Raw genomic sequence first — 26,251 nt, 5'->3', positions numbered from 1 at the left:
CCAAAATAATGCATATAATCTTCGAGACATTGAATCTGCTGATTAGTCGGTGGTCGAATTACACGAAAGTCACGATCTGCTGGCCGCCCTTCTGCCATCGTGTGTCGGTATTCGGGTCCTGGTAGTAGACTACCTGGCAACCATCTGCGCTTCAATGCCATGGGCATTGAACAAGAAATGGCATGGCACAGTGGGAGGAATGTCTTCATTGTCTTGGTTCATGTCTATGCTCAATCTAAACTCCCACTTTGCTTGTCATCCTTTGCAAGCCATCTGCATCCCGCTCCCTTTCCGTGATACAGGCCACCTGCCATCACCTCACTTTCTCTTGGTCGCAGCTCCCGTGTCAGCACCGCTGGCCTTGGCCTTGGCTCTCTCTTCCAGCAGTTCCTTGACGGCTTGCTTCTTGGCCTCCATGTTGGCCTCAACCGTTTTTTCCTTGTTCTCTATCAACTTGGGTGGTTCTTTGTTGTCGTCGTCCTCGTCGCCGCCTCCCTGGCCAAACTCGTTGACGCGCGAGTAGTCCGTCTTGTAGGCCCACTTTTGGTACAGGTAGATGAAGAAGATGACGTCGTCGCGGAAAGTGGCGAGGCGGTGCAGGAGGGGCATCTTGATGGTGAAGGCGAAGAGGTCGTCGATGAAGGTGTTGAGGAACTTGTACATCATGGCCTTGGCGGGCATGTGGGCGACGCTCTTGAGGCGGTAGTTAATGTACAGCGAGGGCACCATCATGAGGAAGCCGTAGGTGTAGACGGAGCCGACGAGCGTGGTGATGATGAACGAGTACCACGACTTGTGCGATTCGTACATGAGCGAGTAGACGCCATAGGCGATGAGCAGAGGCACGGCGACAATGTACATGTACTTGAAGGCGATCTGGTCGTATTCCTTGGTCTTCTCCTCCGTCTCGGTGAGCTTGTGCTTGTCCTCGAACACGAACCAGTAGGGGAACCAAGAACCCGGCGGCGTAGCGCGCCAGCGGACGTCGACGACGGTGGTAATCTTCCAAAACTCGATGACGATGCCAACAACCTGGGAGCCGAGAATCATCCAGCTGGTGTTTTGCGAGTTGTCGAGGAGGTACAAGAAAATGACAGCTTGCATGAAGACGTTGGCCAGGATGGAGCGCACGGAGATGCCGACATTGTCCTTCTTCTTGCGGTAGTGGGCAATGTCGGAGCCAAAGGCAAGCGTCTCGAGAATGACGTGGGCGACGGTGACGACGGCGGTAATGGCGAGCAGGATGGGGTTGTTATCGATGAGGATCTCCTTGACCATTTCAATCTCGGAGCCGTCGCCGGTGCCGGGCACGGGGTTGCCAAAGGCGGCCTGGCGCGCGTTTTCCTTGGAATTCATCTCAATGTTGGCCATGATCTGGAACTGCCAGGCGGCCATGTTGCCGAGGTCGATGCGAATGGGCAGCTCCTTTACGGTGTCGTTGAGAGGGATCATGTCCTTGTTGAGCTGCCAGAACGTGTTGACAAACAGGAGCGGATAATACCACCCGTTCTGGCCGGTACCGTCGCGGGCACCGCTCCTCTCGAGGCGAATAAAGTGCTTCATGGGAGGGGGCATGGTCGCGAGCTCCTTGACGCCGACGCCCGGGATAAACGACAAACTGGCGTTGGGGTGGTAGTGATTCGTGATGATGGGCGTCTTGGGCTCGGGGATCTCGGGCTCGGCGGCGTCACCCTCGCTGCGCGACTCGAGCAGGTTCCTCGTCTTGGACACCTTCTTCTTGGGCAGGTACTGGGTCAGCGGGTAGGCCATGTGGTAGGCCGTGTCGCTGCTCCAGTTCGGGTCGCGCGGGTCGAGGGCGCTGCCGGCGAGGCCGACGAAGAAGTGGCCCCAGAGGGTGCCGTTGTGCTGGACCTCGCGGGGCACGGTGAACTTGCCGTCGACGTGGCGCCTGTCGGAGCTGTTGCTGATGTGGAAGCGCTTCTCGTCGAGCACGACGTACTCGGCGGGCGTCTGGTCAATCGGGGGCGGGAGGGCCGTGGGCGAGATGGTGACGACGATGTCGACGTGGCTGTCCTGCGGCCAGATGGGCGCGACCATCTTGGGCAGGGCGGCGCGCTCGGCGCCCTCGTCGAGCTCCCTGGGACGCAGCTGGAAGGCGGGGATGTCGCCCGTGTTGGAGGTGACGCGGATCTGCTTGCCCGTGGCGGGATCCTCGACGTCGACGCCGCGCTGGTCCTTTTGGAGGTACCAGCTGAGGCCGGCGTTGACGGCGAGGTAGAAGGCAGCGCCGAGAAGCAGTCGCTGGAAGTTGAAGCCACCCTGTACGAGCGTCAGTCACATTGAGGAGGGTCATTGAACGATCGCCTCGGGGCGAAGGGGAGCTCTTACACCTTGCTGCTGTTGCTGCTGACGCTGGCCGCGAGCTCCCTGTTGGGAAGGGAGCACGGCAGCGACACCTTGAGCGGGCATTGTGTCGATGTGCCGGAGCGGTTCGACGTGTTTGGTTCGATTCCGATTTGGTGAATCCCAAACAATGCCAGAGCTCTTTGCGAAAACTGGACAAGAAAGGCCGTTGGGTGATGAGAGTGGCCAGATATGCGCCGCGCAAAACGGTTCTGGCTATGCAGATGGGGCGAAAAGGGTCCTCCCTGGGCCGTTGTTGGCCACAGGTAAAACAGCCAGGCTAGGCTAGCCCAGCAATCAACCTCCACCATCAACTGGAGGCGAGGCTGTGGTACCCACGTGGAGCATCTGTCAAGCAGATAGGCAGGCTGCTGGGAGGTAGTCTTTTGTTTATAGCAAAGCGATACTATTGCAACGACTGCTGCAAACGTTTTAATTTCACGTGAATCATGACTACCTAGCTACTGATCAGAGGGGCTTGTTTTCAGGCTCGGCCACGTTCCAGAGTAGCATTACGAATGACATGCTTTTACAACTAATTCATTACATGCAGGCAAAGAAAAAGAAGAGGAAAAAATTTCTTATTTTGTTCATTCGTTCTACCTTATGTACTCATTCCATTTGGCAGCCGTAGTATCATCGCCAGTGAGGGTCAAGATCGAGGCAGCACTCGTGTAAGAAACGGCCTTACAGGCACTCTTCGGCTGGAAGCACTCTTCGGCTGAAATATTATAGAGGGACAGACTGTGATGGATTCTCGGATCGGCTTTCAATGCTCACGCTTCACAGAGTTAGTTTTAGTAGGGCGCTGATATTTCGCGTTATCCTGTTGGGCTCTTTTCCGCCGGGCTGAGGTTCACCACTTGCGCTCCCTGGGACTACCATCCGGGCCAAAGCAAGCATTCAATTATTTTCCTTCTTGAAGCAAGCCATGTCGAGAATCTAGAATTAAAAAGCGGCCCTGTGAACAGACTCCAACTCGTCTCCCAGTCTTGTCCGGATTGGAAACTGGTAGCGATTATTCCAAAACGCGTACACAGCTTCAAAGAGGTAGCCAACTGACTCAAACTTGTTCACGTCTAAGTACATGTCGCCTCCGAAGCAAGAACCGCGATTCGAGCAAGCCGGTCCTTTTTTCCGTGTGGCTTGTCCACCAAGGGCATCATCAGGTCTTCACTACAGGCATGCCCCGGCGCGTGAACTGAGCAGTGGTACCACCACACTGCGCCTACAAAAGGACTGGGCGGTTTGGTAGGTCGGCAAAATTTGCATACGTGCAAAGAGGCGTGAGACACAGTCTGGCCGTTCACGGTTTAAAAGCGACGGTGGGATTGCTAGTCGGGGATACCTCCGGTGCCAGGCTTCGAGACACGAAACAAATCCAAAACCCTGACTCGTGGCGACTTGGGAGATTCTGACTCTCTATCGAAAGTTGCGCTGTGATTGTTTCGATTGCTACCTAGGATAGGCATGGCAGGTGCTCTCTGTCGAGTTGATGATTGCAAGATGAGACCACTCCATTCCGAAGCTCGTCCCCGGCCGCTCTCCATTTCCGTGGTATATAGAATCAAATCGAAAACCTGACTAGGATATCTCCTTCTTCTTCTTTTTTTTTTTCGAAATATGCATGACATCATTTTGCTTTCCCCCCTCTCTTGCGCCGTTGCGATTGACTGGTTGTAGTCGTATTGTCGTAGGCAGTCATACATCGCAACCCAGCTGGAGGCGAAGTAACAAATCAGGAAATTCTCTGAAGGATTCTTTAGAGAGCCTTTTGATAATGCAACCGCGTTTCCGACTGCAACATCGGCGGTGAGTTGGCAAGAGCCCTCACAGTTGTTGAATCGATTGTTCAAGACCACGGGCTGTGTTTTGGTCAGGAGGCTTTGGTCCCAGAAGTTAAGACTCACAGGCCGAGCCCCGAAAAAAAAAGGAACAGGATATACTGAGCTTTATCGTGTACAGGTTGACAGGCTATAGGACCCCCCCTTTCTCCCCTCCCCTCCCCCAGCATCAACCTGCATGAGCCCTTTTTTTCTAAACTCCTATCCCACGCGAAGCTTTTGACTCAGTTTCGGCTCCTCTTCACGATCGTGAGTCACTTTCTTCGGACCCCCCCGCTAGGCTGTGCCTCGAAATATACTCCCCTTCTCTCCGTGGGTCTCGCCTCCCCAAGAGTTCCAAGTGTCAACATTGTCGACACACCTCTCTCCGGTTGTAATCACGGAATAAGCCCACCCGGGGGTTGATGAACCAAGTAGTGCAGGAGACCAAACATTTTCCTTTCCGTAAAGGGTAGCACAGGGCGGTTTGACAAAGCCTAGCCGAGGACTAGTAAGCGGGGTTTTCTGTTTTTCTTTCTTTTTTCTTTTTCTTTTTTTCCTTCTTTTTTCCAAAAGGAGAGTACTCCATACCAAAAAGAAAAATTAGTTGGGAAAAGGGTGGTCGGTCCAAAACTGTCCAGCCAGAAGCGATCCCGGCACGGCGTGTGCGGGCCGCTCGCCGAAAACGACGGAGTTGCTGCACGTCATGGCGAATGATAAATGCCGGTTCTTGCAACTCTTTTTTTTTTTTGCGCTCTCATGATGCAATCACTATTAAGTTGGTCTGTCGCCGCCACATTTTCTGTTTCGTTACCCTCTTCTTTCTTTGTCTCACAACATTCTCAACTTGATACTACTTAGTAAATTCATCCCTCTCGCTTTCATCCCCGCATCTTTTGCCGCCCGCATTGCCACACCCCAACTTTTTTTTTTGTTATTGTGTTTTTGTTTGCTTCTCATTTTGACAGGTCAAAGCTTGGGCCAGGTCTGGGGACAAGGAAACCAATACTAAAAAGGCAAAAAGGTGTCGTTTTTTTTTTGTTCGAGACCAAAGCTTGCTCTTCTGCCTTTTGTTGTTGTTTTTTTGCCACTCGGAAGAACAACGTTTACGACTCGGAGGGGGTTAGCTTTGTCCGCTCGCTCTCTAATTCTCTCTCGCTCTCAATTTAATCCTCTATTTTCTTCCGAATAATTTATATTTGAAAAAGCACCTCAAGGTCACAAACATGACGGCCGAAACCACAAACGGCTCCGCACCGGCGGCGGCACCGGCGGCGGCAACGGCGGCCACGCCACGAACCAAGATTTGCGTCTTCTGCGGCGCGTCGCCGGGCAAGAAACCCGAGTATGTCGAGGCTGCGCGAGCGCTCGCCCGGTCCATGGCAGCCAACAATATCGATCTAGGTATGTTTCATTATGATTCTCATGATTCTTCGAGTCCCGCCTTTGCCATGCGTTTCATACCCGATATACGCATCATCCCCCCCCCCCCTCTTGTACCTCGGTTCAACAACATCAACGCTGACCGCTTGCCAACCCCTTCCCCTCCCTTGCAGTCTACGGTGGCGGCACCGTCGGTCTCATGGGCGAGGTGGCCAAGACGCTCTGCGAGCTCCGCGGCCCGGACGCCGTGCACGGCATCATCCCCGAGGCGCTCGTCAAGTTTGAGCGCGACGGCACCTACGCCACCGTCAACGCCGAGGGCCGCTACGTGCCCGACGAGGCCAAGTACGGCCGCACCACCGTCGTCCCGGACATGCACACCCGCAAGGCCCTCATGGCCGAGGAGGTCTTTGCCGGCGGGCCCGGCTCCGGCTTCGTCGGCCTGCCCGGCGGCTTCGGCACCATGGAGGAGCTCTTCGAGGTCATCACCTGGAACCAGCTCGGCATCCACGCCAAGGGCATCGTCCTGCTCAACGTCGGCGACTACTGGCGCGGCATGCTCGACCTCATCGACACCGCTGTCGACCAGGGCTTCATCCGCGACGCCAACAAGAACATCGTCCTCGCCGCCCGCGACGGCGACCAGGCCATCGCCATGCTCCGCGACTACAAGGTCTCCGAGGCCATCTACGGCCTCGAGTGGGGCAAGCAGTAAAAACCGCCGGCAGAGAAAAACGGGAACGTGGCGTGGCGTTCAAAATGGAAAATCAGATTCAAGGTTTATAATACAGACATAGATTTGATTAGGACTCTGGGTTTGCAAAGATATCATCATCATCGTGCCGGGTACTCTCGGCGTTGGTCTCTCGTGGTTGGTTTGAGAATGGGTATACGTCTTCATCTCCTCTTTCATAAACATGCATAAATACATACATACATTCACACTTGAATCCACCGACGTAGCTTCATCACTCGAGTTTCAATTCCATAAAATGGTATAGTGCCTGAATTTGCACAGAATTTGCCGTCTCGCAGCGTGTATTGTACATGTTCTACCAGTTTATTTTTTTCATCATGTCGTTCGCGCCCGGTCACTCTCAACCGTCCACCTCCATGCCTCCTCCTTGGCTCTCGCCGACGGTGTCAATCCACTCCTTGACCTCAAACTCGTCGTAGAGCTTAAACTGCTCGATGCCCTTGCCGCCCTCGGCCTTGACGCCGACCACGCCGACAGAGGTGTTGTCTACCGTCAGCTCCTTGTCCTGGACCAGACTCTCGCGGAGGGCGCGCAGGCCATGCTGGACGAGCTCCTCGCGAGAGCAGTCAGCAAAGGCGTCGACGTGGCGCTCGAGGTATGTGCGGGCCATTTGGCTGCGGGCGCCAATGGCAAATGCCGTCATCTCCTCCGTCATGCCCGACGGCTGGAACTCGAAGAGATGCGGGCCCGTCTCGTCGACGCCGGCAATCAGCAGGCCGACACCGTAAGGCCGCTTGCCATACATCTGTGTGTTGACCTGAGCCTTGTCACCAATCATGCCGACGAGGCTGCGCAGAGGCATGGCGCGGCCGTAGGTGAGGCGGTGGCCGAGGCACTGCTGCTTCATGAAATTGGAGAGGACACGGGCGTCGGATGTAAGGCCGGCAATGGCGATGCCGGCATGCTCGTCAATGTTGAACAGCTTCTTTTGGTATGATGAGAGCTCCTCGGCGTTGCGCTGCAAGATGGATCGGACAAAGGACATGACGTTAGCGAATGATGGCCAGGTGCGAGGCGTCAACATAGGGCGTTCATTTTACCTTGACGGCGCACAGAACAGCGTGCGTCTTGCTGACAATACCAACAACTACTGAACCTTGCTTTACAGCTTCGGCAGCATATTCGATCTGGAATATTCGGCCCTGGGGCGAGCTATACGAGGCACAAAGTCAGCTACATGGCTTCCAAGCAAGGGAACGGCGCCCGCCAGCCACGCGGTCTGCAAACAAGGGCGCATCGGGGAATCGGGGCGGGCAGGCGTACAATGTGACTGAATCGTTATCGTAGTTGTTGCGAAACATGATGTATAGCTCCCTAGCACGCGCTGATGGAGATGGTGTTGTGGAGGATGGGCGGTCGTGGAGTAAACGAAGAGCGAGGGAGGTTGAAGCTCAAGCGGGTTGGCGTTGTCTAGCAGACCAGCCAGCCAGGCAGCCCAAGCTTCGTCGGCCTCTACCAGGCTGAAAGCTGTCGCGCGGCGCGGCAGATCCGTGGTTAGGCCGCCACACCGCCTGCCTAAACAGGACGTGTAAGACGCAAGTTCGCATGAGTGCACGCAACAACGGCAGCGCAAAAGTAGACGAGGTAATATAGTACTCAATAGAGCTAGATTCTATTCTGGGTCGAGTTCTGTTCGCAATGCACTGGCTAGCTGAGAAAATAAACTCGTTCTACTCCGTACATACAATCTGATCTACATGCACAATCCACCTGGCAACCTTGGGAGCTGTCCATAGCGGGGACGTTACAGCGCACACAACCCACTAGAGTCGTCGCCAAAGCGGCGCCAAAAGAGGCCATTAACCATCCACTGTTTAAGGGACCTCTTGGCCCGAGTCCAGGGCATGTCTGTTCTTGGACATTCCGCGCTCGAGCTGCAGCCATCTGCACGGAGCTGCGAGCCGAGGATCAGAAAGGTGCACCGCACTCAATTCGAGCAAATTGACTCATTCATTGAACTTGTTTTAAGATTTTCTCAATCTTGTCATATCAATGTTGACACCCTGCCAATCATCTCTGGCGCATCGGTCGCCGATTGTCGGCGCACCGTCATGCCGTCATCTAGCACCAGCCCACCAACCTTCAAGGTGGGGAGGGGCAGACTCCTCCCACTTGCCATGAAAATCTACCTACACATTCAAGCTTAAAACAAGTACCGCATCCCGTTACGTTTCCCTCCTTCTTCAAACCAAAAACTCTCGCGGGTCCCATCGTGTCCCTCTTTGGCCAGTTTCTATCTAGTAATATACCCTTGACTGGATACATTACTCTCGCGTTGCTACATATATCCCTCGTCGTGACGCCTGAGCTTCTGCTATCCCTCTCTTCTGTTTACCCTGACTCAAGAACAAAATTTTGTCAAGTCCAATATTGTACTCTAACGCTGCAGCACAACCATCTCAATCATGCCTTCTAGAGAAGAAATCACCTACTTTGGTGCCGGCCCGGCGCTTCTTCCCCAGGATGTCCTCGAAACGGCTGCGCAGGCGCTGTTGAACTTCCAGGACACTGGGCTAGGCATCGCGGAGCACTCGCACCGTTCCGAACTGGCCACCAAGATCATCAACGAGGCCAAGGCCGACCTGGCCACGTACCTCGACATCCCCGAGGACTACGAGGTTCTATTCATGCAGGGCGGCGGCTCTGGGGAGTTCTCCGCCGTTGTCTACAACCTCGTCGGCGCATGGGTTGCCCGCAAGCGCCGCGCGCTGTTTGCCAAGCTCAAGAAGTCAGAGACGGAAGAGGCCAATGACCCGGCCCTCATGCAGGAGTTGCGCAGCACCATCGACCATGAGCTCAAGCTCGACTACATTGTCACAGGCGGCTGGTCGCAAAAGGCGGCCGCCGAAGCTGCGCGCCTGCTCGGCCCGAAGCACGTCAACGTCGTCGCCGATGGCCGCGGCGAGGACGGCAAGTTTGGCAGCATCCCGGACGAATCGACCTGGAAGCTCTCCAAGGACGCCGCTGCCGTTTACTACTGTGACAATGAAACGGTAGACGGTGTGGAGTTCCGAGAGTTCCCCAAGTCGCTGGCCCCTGGTCCGGATGGCGAGGGCCCTATTGTCGTCGCCGACATGTCGTCCAACATTCTGTCGCGCCGCGTTCCCGTGCGCAACTACTCACTCATCTTCTTCGGTGCTCAGAAGAACCTTGGGTCGACGGGTATCACCGTTGTCATTATCAAGAAGAGCCTGCTCCCGCCCAGTTTACCCCAACCGTCGGCCACTCTGATGCGTAACCTCGGCCTGCCTATTGCCCCCATTATCTTTTCGTACGAGACCATTGCCAAAAACAACAGCCTTTATAACACTCTAAGCATCTTTGAGTAAGTGTTTCTAGAAAAAAAGTGTACAATTCAGTATGCTAATCTAATCCAGCGTCTACATTGCCGGCCAAGTCCTCAAGAAGCTCCTCAACGCTTATCCCAACCGCGTTGAGGGCCAGGAGCAGGTTTCCGCCAAAAAAGCCGAGCTCGTCTACGGCGCCCTCGATGCTCACCCGGACGTCTACAAGGTTGTCCCACAGAAGAGTGTGCGCTCGCGCATGAACGTTTGCTTCCGCGTCAGCAAGGGTGGCGACGTTGATGCAACGGAGAAGAACTTCCTCAAGGAGGCAACTGCGCTCGGTCTTACTGGTCTCAAGGGCCATCGCTCGGTAGGCGGTGTCCGGGCCTCCTTGTACAATTCTATTCCTCTGGAAGGGGCTGAAAAGCTGGCTAAGTTTATCAATGACTTTGCCAAAGCATAAGCAACGATTGGGACTAAAACGTGGTGATGGAAGGGTTTCACGATTTAGGGTAGGGCGAGGGTCAACCCGAAAGCTAGCCACAGATTCAACTTGTCGGCTGGACGGCAGAGTGGTGAAAAGTAAAATTCACGTCATAAATACAAAACAAATAATGATTCTAGTGCGGCGAAATTGACGTTGCCGTTAGATGTGCCCGTGATCATTGCGTATGTCGAGCTATACCTTCGTATCGTCTCGTCCTCTGCTTAGAGTGACAGAGCTCGACGTCAATGTAGTGGCTCCACTGCAACCCTGACTTTTCAACAACATATCTAAACTGAGCGCTGAGCCGCTCGTGTGCGCTGCAGAGTGCAGAACTTGAATTCTCGGAGCGGGGATGAGCCAGATATGCTGCGACCATGGTTATTAGTACGCAGTGTCGCTTGCAAAGCTGGTCGTTCAGCTGGCGCACTGCCTCGTGGCGCCGCAAACCGCTACCCCAAGGCGCAGCTAGTCCAGCAGAGAAAACTATCTACGACGCGACATCTCTATATTGCTGCTACGCAAACCGGGTTTCCTAATACTAGAGACACGATATATGCATTATCCACGGCTCAAGGAAAGGCTGGGATAGCCGTCATTCGTATATCAGGGCCGTCATGTCTCGAGGTTGGTCTTTCTCGCGCCCCTTTCTCATGAATTCAGCCCTCACGCCCTTCTTTAGATCTATGAAAGTTTGTGTCCTTCTAAGCCAGTGCCGAAGCCACGATACGCTGCCGTGCGCACGCTTCTGCATCCGCAGCCCGGCAGCGCGTCGTCGATCGTGCTCGACTCGGAAGCGCTCGTTCTCTACTTTCCTTCGCCCGCTACCGTGACGGGGGAGGATGTTCTCGAGCTCCACGTCCACGGCGGCTCGGCCACAGTCAAAGCGGTTCTCGCCGCCATCCCTCGCTGCGCGTCTTCGCTGTCGGGCATCCGCTATGCCGAGCCGGGCGAGTTTACCAAGCGCGCCTTCATCAACGACAGGCTGGACCTGGCGCAGATCGAGTCCCTGAGCGACACTCTCGCCGCGGAGACGGAGCAGCAGCGCCGCGCCGCCGTGCGCGGCAACTCGGGCAGCCTCGGCCGTACGTACGAGGGGTGGCGGCAACAGCTGCTCCTGGCGCGCGGCGAGCTCGAGGCGCTGATTGACTTTGCCGAGGACCAGCACTTTGACGAGTCGCCGGCCGATTTGCTCGTCAACGTGACGAGGCAGATTGAGGATATGCTGCACAGCATAAAACTTCATGAGAGAGGCAGCGAAAAGAGCGAGCTGCTGCGGAACGGCATCAAGATTGCGCTCGTGGGGCCGCCCAATGCCGGCAAGAGCTCGCTGATGAACCTCATCGTCGGGCGCGAGGCCTCGATTGTATCGGGCGAAGCAGGCACAACGCGGGATGTCGTGGAAGCGAGCCTGGATATCAGAGGGTACCTGTGCTCTTTTGCAGACACGGCGGGTTTCAGGACAAGAGAAGAGGGGAGCGAAATTGGTATTGTGGAAGAGGAAGGCATACGGAGAGCTAAGAACAAGGCGAAAGAAGCGGACATCGTGGCAGTGCTGGCATCAGTGGAGAGGGATACCGTTGGTGATGCGTATATCCGCTATGATGAGCAGACGCTACAATTAGCAGCAGAGGCGGACAGCTCCCTTGTACTGGTCAACAAGAGAGATACCGTGAATGAGGAGACGCTGCAGGCGTTGCTGTCAGGTTTCAAAAAGACACTCAGCAGTGCTGGCGGCACGCTCGATGGCCACAAAATATACACAGTGTCCTGCAGAGAGGCGCAGAGCTCCGTGGTCGGTGACGCGGACCCCGGCAGCGTCCACAGCATCATCGACGCACTGAGCGCGCGGTTCGCCTCTATGACGTCTCTCCCCACCGACCAGCAGGACCTGCTCGGCGTGACGGAGCGCCAGAGGCAGCTTCTGGTGGATTGCCGGGGCTACCTGGAGGCGTTCCTGGAAGAGGCTGTGCGCGGACAAGACGAGGACGGCCCCGAGGAGGAGGCAGACAGCGTGCTGGCGGCCGAGTTTCTGCGGTACGCGGCTGACTGTCTAGCACGGATCACGGGGCGAGGCGAGGGCGGCGACGTAGAGGATGTCCTAGGCGTCGTCTTTGAAAAGTGAGTACATGAGCTGTCTGCGAGGAGGCACGGGGGGAGGGGGAATGTTTACTAACTTGACTACAGGTTCTGTGTTGGGAAATAGACTATGCGCCACTGTATAGATATTGTACGAATGAAGACTAGGAGGACCACATGCCACAAGTACAAGACCCTTGTACATTATCATGTCATCAGATGTTTTTTTTAGCCAATTTCAAATGCAATATTGCATGGATATATGAAAGATTCCGCGCCGGAGCCGCTCGTAAATCGAAGACAAGTCGCTCATTCGCTGCGAAACGGGTAGTCTATGTTCTCTCATCACCCTCGTCCGTTCCCCCCCTCATCTCCTCTCTTACCATATCCCCTTTGTTCATGACGAGAGGCAACCGACATGGGAATGACAAAGACAAAAACAAAAAAGTTGGGGGTCTTTGAGGTTGCTCTCATTTATGCCGCAGGCGTCTCAGCCTCAGCCTGGCGCGCGGCGGCCAGGCTGCCAATCTTGTCGGCGGCGGCCGTCAGGGCGGGCGGGTTGGCGCCCTTGATGTCGAGCTGGCCGTTGACGGTGACCTGCTTGCCGTCCTTGAAGAAGAGGAAGGTGGGCATGGCGGTGATGCCGTACTTTTGCGCGGCGTCGACGGCCTCCTCCACGTTGACCTTGGCAAAAGCAAAGTGGCCGTCGGCGCCGTGCTTGTCGGCCAGCTTCTCGTAGACGGGCGCGATGGCCTTGCAGGGCGGGCACCAGGTGGCGAAGAAGTCGACGACGACGTACGTGTGCGCGGCAAAGACTTGCTCGAGCTGGACGAGCGAGGTGACGTGCTGGATGGCCATGATTTGCTCAGGTGTGGGGTTTGTTGGTAGGTAGGAGGCTCCTTTGTTTGTTGGGTTGAATTGGAGGAGGGGTTTTTCTCTTGTTCTAATAGTGGTCTGTGGCTGTGATTCGGACCGGTTGGGGCGAGCTTGTTTGGAGACGGAGTTTATATTTAGAGTTGGAAAGATGCTGTTTTTGGATCTTGTCGAATCTTGCAAGGTCAAAAGGTTCGTTATTAGTAGGTTTCCCTTTTATTATATGGTGGTGGTGGTGGAATTGGCTGGAGTGGGGTGGAAGACGTGGCGTCGGGCGTCGTTGCTCAACCGCCATGTCAGCATTTTATGTGATTCTACAACGTCGGGACTTTATGTCTCTGGCTTCCGAATACCACAGTATTACGAAAACGGCAGCATTCGTGCCAACCAAACTCGGGCCTAGTCGGTTCTCTGTTTCTTCCATCAACCTTCCTTTGCTTCCATCTTGTCTCTACTAAACCGGTACTGCCGTGTTTCCGCCCCTCCCCCGCCACTATGCCGCTTTTCCTAGCAACATCCTTGTCTGACACTTGCATACGCCGACCAGACGCCGTGCAAGGCCATCCATGCCTATACTTTGATTATCGGATATTTTTGGAATGAATTCTTCGCGACAACGGATAACAAGATAAGCTACCGGCCCTACGTATCCTTGCACAGAGGACCAACGGCTCCAACCGTCCACGTGCCATCCCATCATCGACCGTGGCTGAGCTGGTAGCTATCCACCAGCTCAGCCCTGTTGAGCGGAATCGAACATGAGTCGAGCAAATGATAGCGGTTAAAAATAACAATAACAGCAAAACCTACAACATCAACGTCGAAATGCTCAATAAATCATACGATTGTCAACTAAAAATAATCGTTGTCGAATAATTAGGCACGTTACGTAAAATCATTGACCCTGGTCGCATTGGCGTTGGATGCATGCCATACGCAATGGCTTCTTATAAGTCGGCCGCGTCGCCACGAGAGAAGCTTCATGTCTTCAAGCTTTTCAAGACAATTCAAGACATTTCAAGAGCAGAATGACTAAAATCCAAGTACTTACTTTGCTTCTGGCGGCTGCTGCGCCGGGCCTTGCCCGACATGGCTCCCAACGCCCTGGACAGATGCCAGGGATCAAGCCGCGATCGAACACGCCCTTTGACGATGACTTTGGTGCTTTTGTCGACTCGGTATTGGCCGATTTCAAGGTTCCTGGCATGTCCATCGCCGTTGTTGACGGCAACGAAACATTTGCCAAGGTATAGGATGACACTACATCACAATACGCGAGATAGTCTGTTGCTAATCTTTCTTCATGATACTAGGGCTATGGATATGCGACACTCCCGGACGTTGCTGCGACTCCCGAGACGCTGTGGCTCGGCGCATCCACCACGAAAGCCTTTGTGGGCGCCACCTTGTCGCAATTCGTGAACAACGAGAGTTATCCGGACGTGCTGGCAAAGGGTTGGGCCACGCCAATGTCGTCCGTCATCGCTGAGGACTTTTTCCTCGCCGACGACTGGGCGACCCAGCACCTCACTCTAGACGATGCCATCAGCCACCGCACTGGCCTGCCGCGCCATGATTATGCCTGGCGGTATACGACAAACGGATCTCACACGCCGGTCCGGGACGTTGTGAGAAACCTGCGAAATCTGCCCCTCACTGCTGAGCCGAGAACCGCGTACCAGTACTGCAACGTCATGTACATGGTGCTCTCTCACGTCATTGAGACGCTCACCAAGAAGCCTCTCCAGGCGACGTTCAAGGAGCTCATCTGGGGTCCTTTGAAGATGACCTCGACGTTCATGGACGTCGCCGAGGCCAAGGCGTCACCCAACCACCTCGCCACCGGCTACTACTGGGACAACGCCACACAGAGCTACGGCGCCATTGTACACGACACCCTCCAAGAGTCCGGCGCCGCCGGCATCATCACCAGCGTCACCGACCACGCCAAGTGGATGCACAGCCTGCTCTACGAGACCGGACCCCTATCGAGCGCGACGCACGCCGACATCCGCCGGCCGCGCTTCATCAGCAGGGCCGAACCCAGCGCGGGCATGGACATGGCTCTGTACGGGCTCGGCTGGCAGCGCACAACCTTCCATGGCGAGCCGCTGTACCAGCACAGCGGCGAGAGCCTCTCGTTCGGCACCACCATCTACTGGCTTCCGGAGCGCAAGTATGGGGTCGTGGCCATGGGCAACGTCTACATGCACGCGAACATGGCGGGCGAGGTCATTGTGCGCAAACTAGTCGAGGATATGATGGGTATTGACCAAGACAAACGGTTTGACCAGGCTAAGCAGTACGTATACCAGTTGCTCGGAGTGACCCATCCCGATTGTCTATTTCAGGACCAAAACACGAGAGAACAACAAAAGAAAAACATTTGCTGACATGTAATTCAAAGATTCAAGAAGAAACTTTCGGTGCTGGATGGTGAATTCGCAGGGGCCGTGGACGAAATGTACCCCAAGCGGCCCGAGAAGAAGCTGCCCCCGTCGGCCAGTCTGGGCGACCTCGCGGGCGAGTACTACGACAAGGGATACGGCCGGATGGCATTCAAGCCGGCCGGTGGAAATGACAGCCTCGTGCTGGTCGCGGAGCGCCACGACATGGTCTACCAGTACAACGTCCGGCTGGAGCACGTCACCGGCGACGACTGGCTGGCCTTTTTCGAGTCGGCCGTCCACTCGCGTCTGCCGGCCCAGTACTTTCGAACTCACTTTAAAGTAGACGGCAAGGTGTCGGGATTGGAAATGGAGTTTGGAGATGGCACCCCGGGCACTCAGCCTTATAACGTTACGTTCAACAAGGTCGCTTAGAGAGTTGGTTGGTATTATCACAGGAGACGGAGAACTGACAATTCAAAACCTGTTCTTTTTGTGAATATTACATGTTTTGCTGCCCAAAATATTGCAGGACGTGATGGATGGGTGTTTCTAGCAGCGCTGCCATCTTCCCTGCCCCCCTCCCTTCTTCCCTCGGCTCGACCCTTTTCCAAGTACACGATAGAGGGGCGCGCGCCTGGGCGCTGCACAGCGACAATGTGGAGAAAGGTGGTCATGTCGGCGATCTGATGCCCTTTGTATTCAAATAAAACCATGATGTGTTTATTTGCAGACATTTTTTCGAGATAATCCTGGGACCAACAAGTTCCGCGTTGGTGTTAGAGGTGTACGTTGGTAACGAAAAGATAATCAGCTCCAAGCCGCGGGCTTATTAGGCCCCGACATTTCCAAAAGCTACATGAAAAAAAAGAGAAAAAAAAAAGTTTGAGATGCCTGCTGTGACAACGATGGAAACATGGCATGAGCCATAGATTACAAATGGAAAAAAAAAGAACATCCTGGGGATGCTGGCGGTATCTCTCCCGCCGGGAATTGAACCCGGGTCTCAAGCGTGACAAGCTTGCATACTGACCACTATACTACGGAAGATGTGAACAGTTGTAATCAACTGTCGTAGTGTGGATTGGACAGCGGACGAGACTAAACCATATTTGAACCTTTTGATTTTCTTTTCGCAATTGATCAGCTCGCTGGGAACCTCCCACATGCACATACCACTCAGCCTTGCTACTACTTATTCGTAAGATTATTCAATGCACCATGTCTTTTATTTCTCATGCAGCTCACACTACTCATACACAAACATGCTCGCCCCTCTTTGCATTTCTGCCACTGCTCAAAGTTCATCGTGGGACTTTTTACCTTCCAGATCTTGCATGGTCATAATCTTGACCACCAGACTCGTCCACCCCGTAAAGTGTTGCGTGCGCTGCCCGGCGCCAGTCTCGGGGTTGTACTGCTCCCACGCGAAGCCAGTATCCTCCCAGCTGTTGTACACAGTGTTGACGAGATTCTTGCGCAGGCGAATGTATAGGTCGCGCGCCTTTTGGCTGTGCGGGCCGCTCTGCGTGGCAAAGTACTGTAATGGTCAGCTCTGTATTGCATGAGATGGGTTCAACACGATCGACTTACGTGGAGCTGCTTTACAGCCAAGTAGTTCATGGGCATCCAGATAGGGCTGCGCCAGTAGTTCTCCTCTGTCCCGTAAAACTCAGACTGCTTGCTCAGACTGCGGATGCCGTAAGGGCTGAAGAGGTGCTCCTCGTCACCGACAAGATCCAAGATTTTGCCCAGCTTGGGATCCTTGGGCTTCATCAAGCCCACGAGGAAAGGCATGATGGAGACATAGCCCTTGTGGCAGACGAGCGTGTGCTCCTCAAAGTCATCGAGGGAAGCATCGCAGTAGCATCCCTCCTTCTCAGACCAGTGGAGGTCATTCAAGTTGTGCTCGATGGCCTCAAGATTCTTCTCCATGTCAGCAACATCCTCGGCAATGCCAAGAGCATCGGCAATGTTGATGAGCGACTTGGTCATCAAACCGACCCAGGCAAGCAAGTCCACGTGCAGCTCGCCAGGCGAAGGGGGGCTGGGACGCGGGTAGTCATCGAGACCACTGGTCAAACAATGTGTTTCGGTACGACCCCGCCAGCGGTAGGCCTCACGGGTGGAGAAGGCCTCACGATCATATGTCTTGACATCACCGCGCTGGGTGCGACGGAACCACTGATACTGACGCTGCAGAAGAGGATAAATGTTGCGTAGGTACGATTCGCCAAGCTCAGTGTTCTTGAGATGTGCGTCGTGCAGACCGTCTTCCTGGCTCAGTGTCTCTTTTTTGGCTTTGCCTGACCCGTTGAATTTGCGAAGCTGCTCCATAAAGTCCTCGATAACGAGGAAGAGCGTCGGCGGGTTGGCATAGTGGGGGTACTGGATTTGAAATTCGGGAGGCACCTTGCTGCGGGCTTCATGTCCGAGAATCTGCTCACGGGGGATCCAGCCATCTTCATCCATGGTGTTGTACCAGCTCTTGACAACATCCAGGGCGAGATCCATGTCCCAGTCTGCAATGGGCATCAAATGGAAGCCTTCATCCCAGAGGAATCCGCGAGGGAAGAATGGGCGCGAAGGAACGCTGGTGAATAGCTCATAGGGTCCCTCGGGGGCAGCTTTTTGGCGGCCTCTGGCTTCGGCGGCACCCTCCCAGAAGCGGTCATCATCCTCTTCATATTCCTCCGCATACGAGCGATCGATAATCTGCTCGCCGTGGAAGTATCCGACACCGCCAAGAAGATTGGAAAACATACTTTTGCCGAATTTCAAGTATTTGCTGTCATCAAAGGGGGCCTTGAAGTCGAAAATCCGGGAGAATCGCTGGCCGAAAAGCTCCGAGGTCCGCTTCGTCTCGCGCGTAACGTCCGACGAAGCCAATTGCTTGCCGGCCGAATCAGAGGAAAAGATGACGTCGAATTCGAACTCGCCCTGAAAGGTCTTTTGAACCACGTGCGCATTGCCATGGCCGGGGCTGTTCGCGATGCGGTAGACCTGCCACGGAAATGGGGCATTGTCCTCTTCGTAGTCGTGCTGGATCTCCATAGCAGCAGCCTGAAGCAGCTTGAACACGGCTGCCTTGGCCTGCCAGAGCTCATGCTCGGGAAGCTCCAGAGTGTGGACCAGAGTGGTATCCGTCTTGCGCCACTTGGCTAGATCATGGTCCGTGGTGGGATGCCTGCCCTTGCCTTCGGTGATAACCAAGGTATACTCGCCCAAGGATTTGGATCTTCCCTTGAGGGTAACATCGCCAGCGAATCCGAACTCGGCACGGTCCGTCTCCACGAGAAGGTTGCCTTGGCCGTCTTGGGCAATGTAATAGTAAAGCATGGTAGTCATGTCTTCAGACGCACCATCGCGGGGCACACCCTTGATACGTGCAGCCCAGCTGCCACCGTGTTCGCCGCCGGGGACCTTGACAAACGACGTCGTGATGTCGATCTGGTTGCCTTTGTCGTGAATCGTTTGGATACCGCCGTAGCGGGCGTCGAATTCGTCCCAACCGTAGCCATGGGCATGCTCACCCTGCTCGCAGGTGTATCTGAAGCCTGCATGCATGCATGTTATTAGCGTTCTACCCTCCCCTGAGGGGGGCCAGTCTGGTGCTGCGTCATACCGTTCTGTACCTCGCCGTAGGCGTCGACTTTGGACCACATCAGGCCCGTCCACAAACCGTCTGGAGCTCTGGGTCGCACACCAAAGTACAGATTGGGCTTGTAAGGACCCCAGAAAAGACTCTGATTGTTCTGGCGGCCGATCTCTGCGGTAAGAATCGACTCGCCCTCGGCGGCGGCGGCGGTGCCAATGACCAGTGCCGCCGCGAACCATTGCGCGAGCCGCGCCATCTCGATTGCTGGCAAAGGACAGATAGCTTGGTTACTTGCGATTCAATGCCAAGTAGAATCGACTATTCCACTACAAAGGTGCAACTCCGGAGGCCGTCACGGGCGAGCATGAACAAGCGTTTGTCTATGTGTGGACACGGTGGAATTATTATTAGTTGGGAGACGCCAGCCGCTTTAAGAGAGCTCCAGGCGCTACAAAAGGAGCCGCCTCTGTGTGGATTAGTGCAGGCAGCTTAGCAAAACAAGGCCTTGACAGTCAATTGGAGATCAAAGGTAGCAGAAAAAGACCTCTAGTCTGGATTCTTGAACGTTTGTACTTGATTAAATCAATATATATACATGAGAAAAGATTTGGCAGCACCTGGCACCTGGCACCAGTCATCATTGTTCTTTTTTGACCCCCTGGTGCCTGGACCAACCACATCCCCACCACTGCGTCATTGTGTGGCTTTGCGCTCTCCCAAGCCTCGCCATAACGAGCCTGCCAGTGTTTGTCCTCTTGCTTCAAGAAGTTTTCTTATCCTTATCCAGTTTGCAAGGCATCACAGAAATCTCCTCTCATGGTCAATCATTGTCTGGACTGCCACTTGTTCACTCTCATCGAGCGAGTGTTTCAAGCTCGCGTCCCCTGTCAGGCAGGCCCTGTTGCCGTCCAACATTTTCCATCTCACCGTCGACACCTCGTTAGGCTCGACGAGAAATTCTCGAAAGTTCCCAAACTCCCACACCTTCTTATCGAGAAACTTGTTCTTTACCAGACCGCCGTTGAACCAGAGTGGTCTCCCGTCCGCGCCCAGATGTAGAAGCTGTGGCGCACACACTGTGTATGCAGCAGTCCCTTTCTTGTCGCTCTCGGCCGTCAGCGCCGGATCATCTGACCTTTTGAGTTCCTCGGCCCCAGGTTTATCGCTCTCGGGTGTGGTTTTGGACTTGTCTTCTTCTGCTACGCCCATGACGGCGACGCGGCCACGGTGGAACGCGTAGTCTGTGTCTCCAACAAGTTCCCAGCCAATCCAAAATGTCTCTTTGTCACCTTGACGGTCGATTAGCTCCAGGTATCATCTACCATGAAGTGTTGACTTACCATAGACCATGTCATAAACGCCAACCGTGCCCTTCTCCTTGTTTCCGTCTCTATCGGGGCCATTCATGCGACATACGACGAGCATGGAAATGAAGTGCCGCCATTTGTCCACCACCACGACCCCAGACTCCTGCAGTTGACCACTTTCCCCTTTCCAATACCGGCTCGCGAGGACTTTTTCTGAAATGGGCGCGGGCAACACCTTTTTGAGCCAGTCTTGCTTGGACTCGGGCCAGAGTGCCCGGTCCTTGAAGAACAGCGCCCCTGTTCTCTGATAATCTTCATCCTCGAATAAGGTTGCAGGGTCGCGGAAAAACAGGCTGTCCGCATCAATGAAGACGACCTCACGAAAACTGGAGAAGAGAATAGCAAAGGGTTTCGCCGCCCAGCCAGCCAATTTCCAGCCTCTGTCGTCCACCATTGGCCCAATTTCCCGAGTGCTGACGCCGTCGAGGCTTCCAAGTTCTACCTGCGCATCGAGACCGAGATCATTGTCGTCCAAATACATGATATCGATTGGCAGACTGCATCCAATATCGCGCAGGCTGTGGATTAGCGTCTTCAGATACGGCAGTTGGGCATTGCCACCAGTGAGGACAATACCACGCCCGCCCTGCGCCATGTTCAAGTGCAAAGTCATGTGGTCGGAAAAGTACGGCGCGGTCCAGCCAGCGATCAGCTTCTCGAACCTGTACATGAAGACTCTGTACTTCTCGTAGGTGCGAATCAGTTGTTCGAGAGGGATAGCGGCCACCTTACCCGCGCCGGTGGAAAAGTATCGACGCATGTATGGAGCCATGTCGGCTCTGATGAAGGTCGATTCAGGATCATTCTCCACCAAGTGCAGCTGCTCCCATGCTTGGAAATACTTTTTGTACTCACGGGCGCGAAGCCCAATCTCCCGCAGCTTCTCTGAACCTGTGCCCTTAACGGCATGCAACAGCCGTCCAACTTCCGTTTCATTAGGTAGGAGAAGCTCCATGCGTCGAACTGCTGATTCGAATTCGAGATTTTGTTTGAACTGGTGTGGTTCTTGGTTCTGAGAAGGGTCCTCCGAATTCGTTGCGGCCAAGTTGTGCGTCGCATGCCCTGAAGCAGTGGCCTGGACAGGCTGCCGTGTGTTCGGTGTAGAGTAGGAGGACTCGAAGATGTCTGTTGTACGACTGATGCAGTCGATGTAAAAGAAGACCAGGCATGAGAAAATTAAGCTGGCCAACGATAACCTGACGCAACGGGCAGCTCGCCGCCGCCGCCCGAACTTGGCCAGCTCGCGGCTAGGCGACACGCGCCGCAGACCGCCCAACATTGGCACGTGGAAAGGTGAGAGGAGATGTGAAAGTGACAAAAGTGTTCCGATGCCATGAAAAGTTTGAACAGCAAGAGAACTTGGCAGCAAGAGTCAGGGACGGCTCGTCAAGACATTGCGCGAGCATGCAACAGTGAATACTTGGTCACGGCAGGTGTCTGGGGTCCACGCAAAATATACATTTACAGAGAAGGTACTCCGTATCCCGTATTACAAAACGGTAAAAAAGCCGACAAGTAGTCAGAAGGGGGCGAGCTCTTGGATTCTACTGATACTTCCGCGTGTCCCTGCGGCGACTGGCGCTCAGAGCACTTGGTAGTATTCAAGGCGTCGCATTACTGCTAATATTACTTAGAGTTTAGCTGCCCGGGAGAGCTGGGCGGCGCCCCGAACCCCCATGGCCGAAAGAGAAAAGAAACAAAAAAAAAAAAATCAAAGCCACAACCGTTTCTGTTTCAAAGGGTCTGTCAAGTGGCAAGTCAGTCTTGACGCCTCGTATGCTGCAGTGGGGCTAAAAAGTCGTATTTCGACGCGCGTTGCCAGCTTAGAAACAGCATGGCCGGACGAATTCGCACCAGATGAGCAACTGTTTCGTTGGTCTGTTACGCCCGTGGCTGATGCTGGACGAATTCGCACCAGATGGGCAACTGCTTCGTTGGTCTGTTACATACGCCCATGGCTGATGCTTGCCAGTCCTGCTGCAAATGGTCTTTTCTACTTACTCAGTTACGGATACATGTATACTGTATACGGAGTACGGTTTGCGGGCTCGTGAAGCGGAGCCAGAGCGCAAGAGCAGGGAATGGGGACAAAGCACTGCCAGGAACGAGCACATCAAAGCGCAGTCCCGCCATCGCCCGTCGCCCATCTCTCGGACCTTGCTTGCGAGCGAAGGATCAGACGGCGAGGTGCTCGAGCGACAGGTATCAGGTAAGGCGACGAGATGCCCGACTTGTTGATGAAATCTTCTCTGCTTCGCCAAACGCAGCGGTTTACACTGAAACGCTGGCTGGCCGGCTAGCTAGCTGGCTAGCTGGCTAGCTGGCCGACATGTCGGTTACCTGACTTCTGGTCATGGGCCAGAGTGATAGTAGTCCCGGGGTGCCCCTTAATAAGACTTGTTGAAGATGGCCAAATACAAGGGTGAAAATCCGCAGCCAACCTTGAAGGCTCCAAGCTGTGGACTCGAAGTACTTTGGCTACTTACTTGGCCCAGCCTAACTAGTGAGCGGGCTTGACTATAATTAGAAAGAACCGCGAGCTGCTTCCAGGTTTAGGTAGATCCTCACGAACACCAGTTAGTGTTGCCGGAGTACCCTGAAACGACAAGAACGCGATAATAAGCTTAAAGAAAGCGAAACCTGTCCTGCCCGCTTGCATTTACTTGATATTTTCGCTCGACTCGGGGTTTTGCTTTGTTAGAAAAAAGTTTTATGCAGAAACATCGTATCGGAGAATCTCCCCCACCCCATTGAACAAAGTTCATATCGCGAGACCGCCATTGTGTCAACCAAAGCCCTGCACTTTTTACCGAGTATGTTGGCCGGTAGTTCCTCGACACCGACACGGAGAAACAACCCCTATCCAACCAATTGCGGTGAGTCGTACAAGGCTTTTGATTGTTTATCAAGCGCCCAAGGTTTCCCCCTCACGCCAATTTGTTTTGGGAATGCGAAATGGCCGGAAGTGCCACGAGGGCGGAGCCGCGCAATGCAAATCCACATGGGCTTCGTAATCACCCATGCCCATAATATACCGAGTACTCCGTACCACTGCTCAGTTCTTTGAATATATCTATATCCCTAGGGAAAGAGGCGTTTAAAAATACCATGTTTTAGTATGATGTGGAGCGAATTACGAATTTGTGTGCTCAAAGTACTCAGTACCAAAACGCAACTTTGCAAAAAGTGGTCTCAATGGTGCACCCTACTCAACTACTCAGTATGCCTGCCTGCGCCTTTTTTTTTCTTTTCTCGTATTGAGTTGCTAGATCATTGTAGCAGACCAGGATTTTCACAAAGCGCATCATCACCCTGGTCACACCTGCGATGCTGCGCTCTACTATCAGTACGCCGTACTGAGTATCAGTAAGTCGGAGCGACCAGATGGATCCAAGGCGACCAGGAGTCGTTGATCACGATTTTTCCACGTCGTGGACAAAACCCACAGCATTGACTGCGAGGTCCTCCAGATTCCTTCATATTTGACTCGTACGTGGACACCTATCATGCATTACCGAAGAGCTCACCTATGTATTCAGGCTCCTCAGGTTGCAACAAGAGTGGCCGGACAGCACGTATACGTTTTCCGAGGCAAAACGTGTCAGCTTTCATAAGCATCTTCGCTGGGTAACAGGATCCTTTGTACACCATCAATGGCAGAGAATTTCCATCGTCTTGCAAGTAAAGTCACGATACTCAGTAGCACAGATATACAAGAGAACCAACCAGCTCACATCCGAGCACGGGGGATTCCTCACATGGCTCCAAATGTGCGATGCAACAAAAAGATATGAGTCCGGTGGATCTACTCTTGCGACTGGGCAGTGATGTCGAAATTGGCACAAGCTGAATCTCGAGAAATTCTTACAGTACTCGTCGTGATTGAGAAAAAAAGTTTCGACCATGTCGCGCGCGCTGCACGCCACAATGTATAAAATGAATGGTGACGGAACTTGGTTCATGAGTCTATTAGTAGCGTCGTCGAAGTCTGTACATGTACAGATAGATCGCAGCCGTATTCTGTAAGTAGTAATTACGCAACATATGTCGCCCGAACAAGCGGGCTAGCCTTTATTATGTATGGGCTTCTGAGTGAAACCAAGCTGTTCAGAAACAGCATCATCACCTTGCGATTCTTGCACCTCTGTTCCATGACTTGTCTCATTTACAAGTAGTTGGAAGATCTTAGACACTTTGTATCATGGCTCGGATGAGAGGAGACTCGAGACAATCAACTGAAAATCATGCAGTCTCGCATCGTTTCTGCTACGGAATGCGGAGAGTTCATGATGGTAACCTATCGAGAAGCTGAAAGCAGCACTCCCTGCCTTGCCGAAGCGCGAATGAGTCGTCGCATCGCTCTAAGCATGTATGTGCAGCATAGTACGGATAGACCGCCCGTCTGTAAACCACGCATGCCACTTATCCATACTTCTGCAGTGCAAGCATGAGAATTCAGCGACATCTGAAACCCGGCAATGTCGCTCTTCCATTATCAATGCTTTGCATCATGAGTTGGCGACGGCGCGGCCCATGAAAGCCTTGTACTGCCTCCATCGCTGTCTCGCATCGGCCTGCAAACAATCCATGTTGTGTGACGATCCTGCCTCTCCGCTCTGTACCGGGGAACCATCGGACCAACAAAATGGCAGCAAACACGTTACTCAGTACGCAGCCTCGCTCTCTAGCTGTGCGGATGCATGGGGGCACCATCGCACAGCCTTGGTGCCCAACCGGTCGTGCAACCCCATACAGGCTCGGAATAAGGCCGAATGCAGATATGGCACGATCAGTACTTGTTAGTATCATCCTTTGCAGTATCATCCTTTGCAAGTGAAAATCGCTTGCAAGGGGCAAAAGCACTCTCTCACGTAAGAGAGCTTGCTTGGCTATTCCTCGCCGGCCGTTGTGTTTATCACCTAATGCTTTCAAGGACATACTGGATAGTTTCTTGCACATTTGCCCCAAGTCTCTTTACACGTTGTCTCAATTGTCCTATTTTCCACTTGGATCATGTACGGCGTCCAAGCCCCCCCTTTTCGCCGCACCTGTGCCCTTGCAATTTAGGCGCTGAACTTGCATTAGCTCAATCCATGTCACATCATCACGAGGCGTCACAATTGGCAGGGCTGGTTACAGTTGCCACGTCGCCTGCAGCAAGGAAAAGGGATCCAAATTGCGTGGCTATTTGAGCAGCTGCTCACAGTTCATTCGCACGGCAAACCTGGTTGAGGTGCTTCCAGTGAAGGTTGGCATGATAACCAAATGGATACATAGTTTCCGGTGTCTTTGATGTCTGCTGGCTTGCTTCGCCATGATGTTGTACATTATCAGTCATGGGCGAAACATCAAATTGAACAAGTATTTTGACCAGATGATTAGCGAATTAGCATGATCTTGTGTTTCGTCAGTCACCAGCTACCAAGTACTGCCACACTCCGTTGCAGAACACATGCGTCAGGCTGCAGGAGGCCGCCACATAGGCAACGAAACATCGCTGTGCAACTCTTCTGATATTTTCCCTGGCCAATCATCGCCACAATGACTCTTTCAATTAATAAGAATTACTAGAGATCTTAAAGTAGAGTCTAGTTACAGCTCGAAGCGACCCCGTGTAGATATACTATGTATGTGGCGTGTGCAAAGGGCGAGAAGTTGAATGGTGAAGCTTCCCATGATCAGTAGAACTGCGCCGAGGCAGACTCAGCCCACCACTACAGACGCTCAGCCTTGTGTGAAACAAGTTCCCTGGCCAGCGGCAGCTAATAAATTGCCCCATCCAGCTCTTACGGAATTCCGACGATGACTCTCTCTACCTTCCACAATACCCTCAAGAGCACTAGACTGTAGCC

General features: G+C 53.8%; 9 protein-coding genes and 1 non-coding gene across 10 annotated transcripts; 4 read left to right on the top strand and 6 right to left on the bottom strand.

Moving 5' to 3' along the window:
- Positions 1–318: 318 nt before the first annotated feature.
- V2A60_008185 (CLPTM1L-like protein) lies at positions 319–2,430 on the bottom strand (the record flags this gene model as incomplete). The annotated part of the gene is made up of 2 exons (XM_083259458.1): positions 319–2,280; positions 2,350–2,430. The coding sequence occupies 2 exons, from the start codon at positions 2,428–2,430 to the stop codon at positions 319–321; spliced, it is 2,043 nt and encodes a 680-aa protein (XP_083115584.1).
- A 2,983-nt stretch (positions 2,431–5,413) lies between these two features.
- Positions 5,414–6,285, top strand: V2A60_008184 (LOG family protein; the record flags this gene model as incomplete). Its single annotated transcript, XM_083259457.1, has 2 exons — positions 5,414–5,591; positions 5,744–6,285. The coding sequence occupies 2 exons, from the start codon at positions 5,414–5,416 to the stop codon at positions 6,283–6,285; spliced, it is 720 nt and encodes a 239-aa protein (XP_083115583.1).
- Positions 6,286–6,667: 382 nt separating this feature from the next.
- V2A60_008183 (proteasome core particle subunit alpha 6) lies at positions 6,668–7,628 on the bottom strand (the record flags this gene model as incomplete). The annotated part of the gene is made up of 3 exons (XM_083259456.1): positions 6,668–7,285; positions 7,368–7,479; positions 7,591–7,628. 3 exons carry the CDS (start codon positions 7,626–7,628, stop codon positions 6,668–6,670), a joined length of 768 nt encoding a protein of 255 aa, XP_083115582.1.
- Positions 7,629–8,732: 1,104 nt separating this feature from the next.
- Positions 8,733–10,074, top strand: V2A60_008182 (O-phospho-L-serine:2-oxoglutarate transaminase; the record flags this gene model as incomplete). Its single annotated transcript, XM_083259455.1, has 2 exons — positions 8,733–9,652; positions 9,705–10,074. The coding sequence occupies 2 exons, from the start codon at positions 8,733–8,735 to the stop codon at positions 10,072–10,074; spliced, it is 1,290 nt and encodes a 429-aa protein (XP_083115581.1).
- Positions 10,075–10,712: 638 nt separating this feature from the next.
- On the top strand, positions 10,713–12,301 carry V2A60_008181 (GTP-binding protein TrmE N-terminus-domain-containing protein; the record flags this gene model as incomplete). The annotated part of the gene is made up of 3 exons (XM_083259454.1): positions 10,713–10,722; positions 10,809–12,216; positions 12,283–12,301. The coding sequence occupies 3 exons, from the start codon at positions 10,713–10,715 to the stop codon at positions 12,299–12,301; spliced, it is 1,437 nt and encodes a 478-aa protein (XP_083115580.1).
- A 347-nt stretch (positions 12,302–12,648) lies between these two features.
- Positions 12,649–13,032, bottom strand: V2A60_008180 (thioredoxin-like protein; the record flags this gene model as incomplete). The annotated part of the gene is made up of 1 exon (XM_083259453.1): positions 12,649–13,032. One exon carries the CDS (start codon positions 13,030–13,032, stop codon positions 12,649–12,651), a length of 384 nt encoding a protein of 127 aa, XP_083115579.1.
- A 1,127-nt stretch (positions 13,033–14,159) lies between these two features.
- V2A60_008179 (uncharacterized protein) lies at positions 14,160–15,869 on the top strand (the record flags this gene model as incomplete). The annotated part of the gene is made up of 3 exons (XM_083259452.1): positions 14,160–14,294; positions 14,361–15,349; positions 15,455–15,869. The coding sequence occupies 3 exons, from the start codon at positions 14,160–14,162 to the stop codon at positions 15,867–15,869; spliced, it is 1,539 nt and encodes a 512-aa protein (XP_083115578.1).
- Positions 15,870–16,412: 543 nt separating this feature from the next.
- V2A60_008178 lies at positions 16,413–16,484 on the bottom strand. The gene has a single exon. It is a non-coding gene; the product is annotated as a tRNA-Asp (tRNA).
- A 247-nt stretch (positions 16,485–16,731) lies between these two features.
- Positions 16,732–19,288, bottom strand: V2A60_008177 (mannosyl-oligosaccharide glucosidase; the record flags this gene model as incomplete). The annotated part of the gene is made up of 3 exons (XM_083259451.1): positions 16,732–16,974; positions 17,028–18,991; positions 19,060–19,288. 3 exons carry the CDS (start codon positions 19,286–19,288, stop codon positions 16,732–16,734), a joined length of 2,436 nt encoding a protein of 811 aa, XP_083115577.1.
- A 542-nt stretch (positions 19,289–19,830) lies between these two features.
- Positions 19,831–21,678, bottom strand: V2A60_008176 (uncharacterized protein; the record flags this gene model as incomplete). The annotated part of the gene is made up of 2 exons (XM_083259450.1): positions 19,831–20,321; positions 20,373–21,678. The coding sequence occupies 2 exons, from the start codon at positions 21,676–21,678 to the stop codon at positions 19,831–19,833; spliced, it is 1,797 nt and encodes a 598-aa protein (XP_083115576.1).
- Positions 21,679–26,251: the final 4,573 nt, after the last annotated feature.

The sequence above is a fragment of the Cordyceps javanica genome, chromosome 5 (genome assembly GCF_051103115.1).
Source record: "Cordyceps javanica chromosome 5, complete sequence".
NCBI classification, from domain to species: Eukaryota; Fungi; Ascomycota; class Sordariomycetes; order Hypocreales; family Cordycipitaceae; genus Cordyceps; species Cordyceps javanica.
The sequence above is the reverse complement of the archived record's forward strand: the minus strand, read 5'-3'. Positions and strand labels throughout refer to the sequence as shown.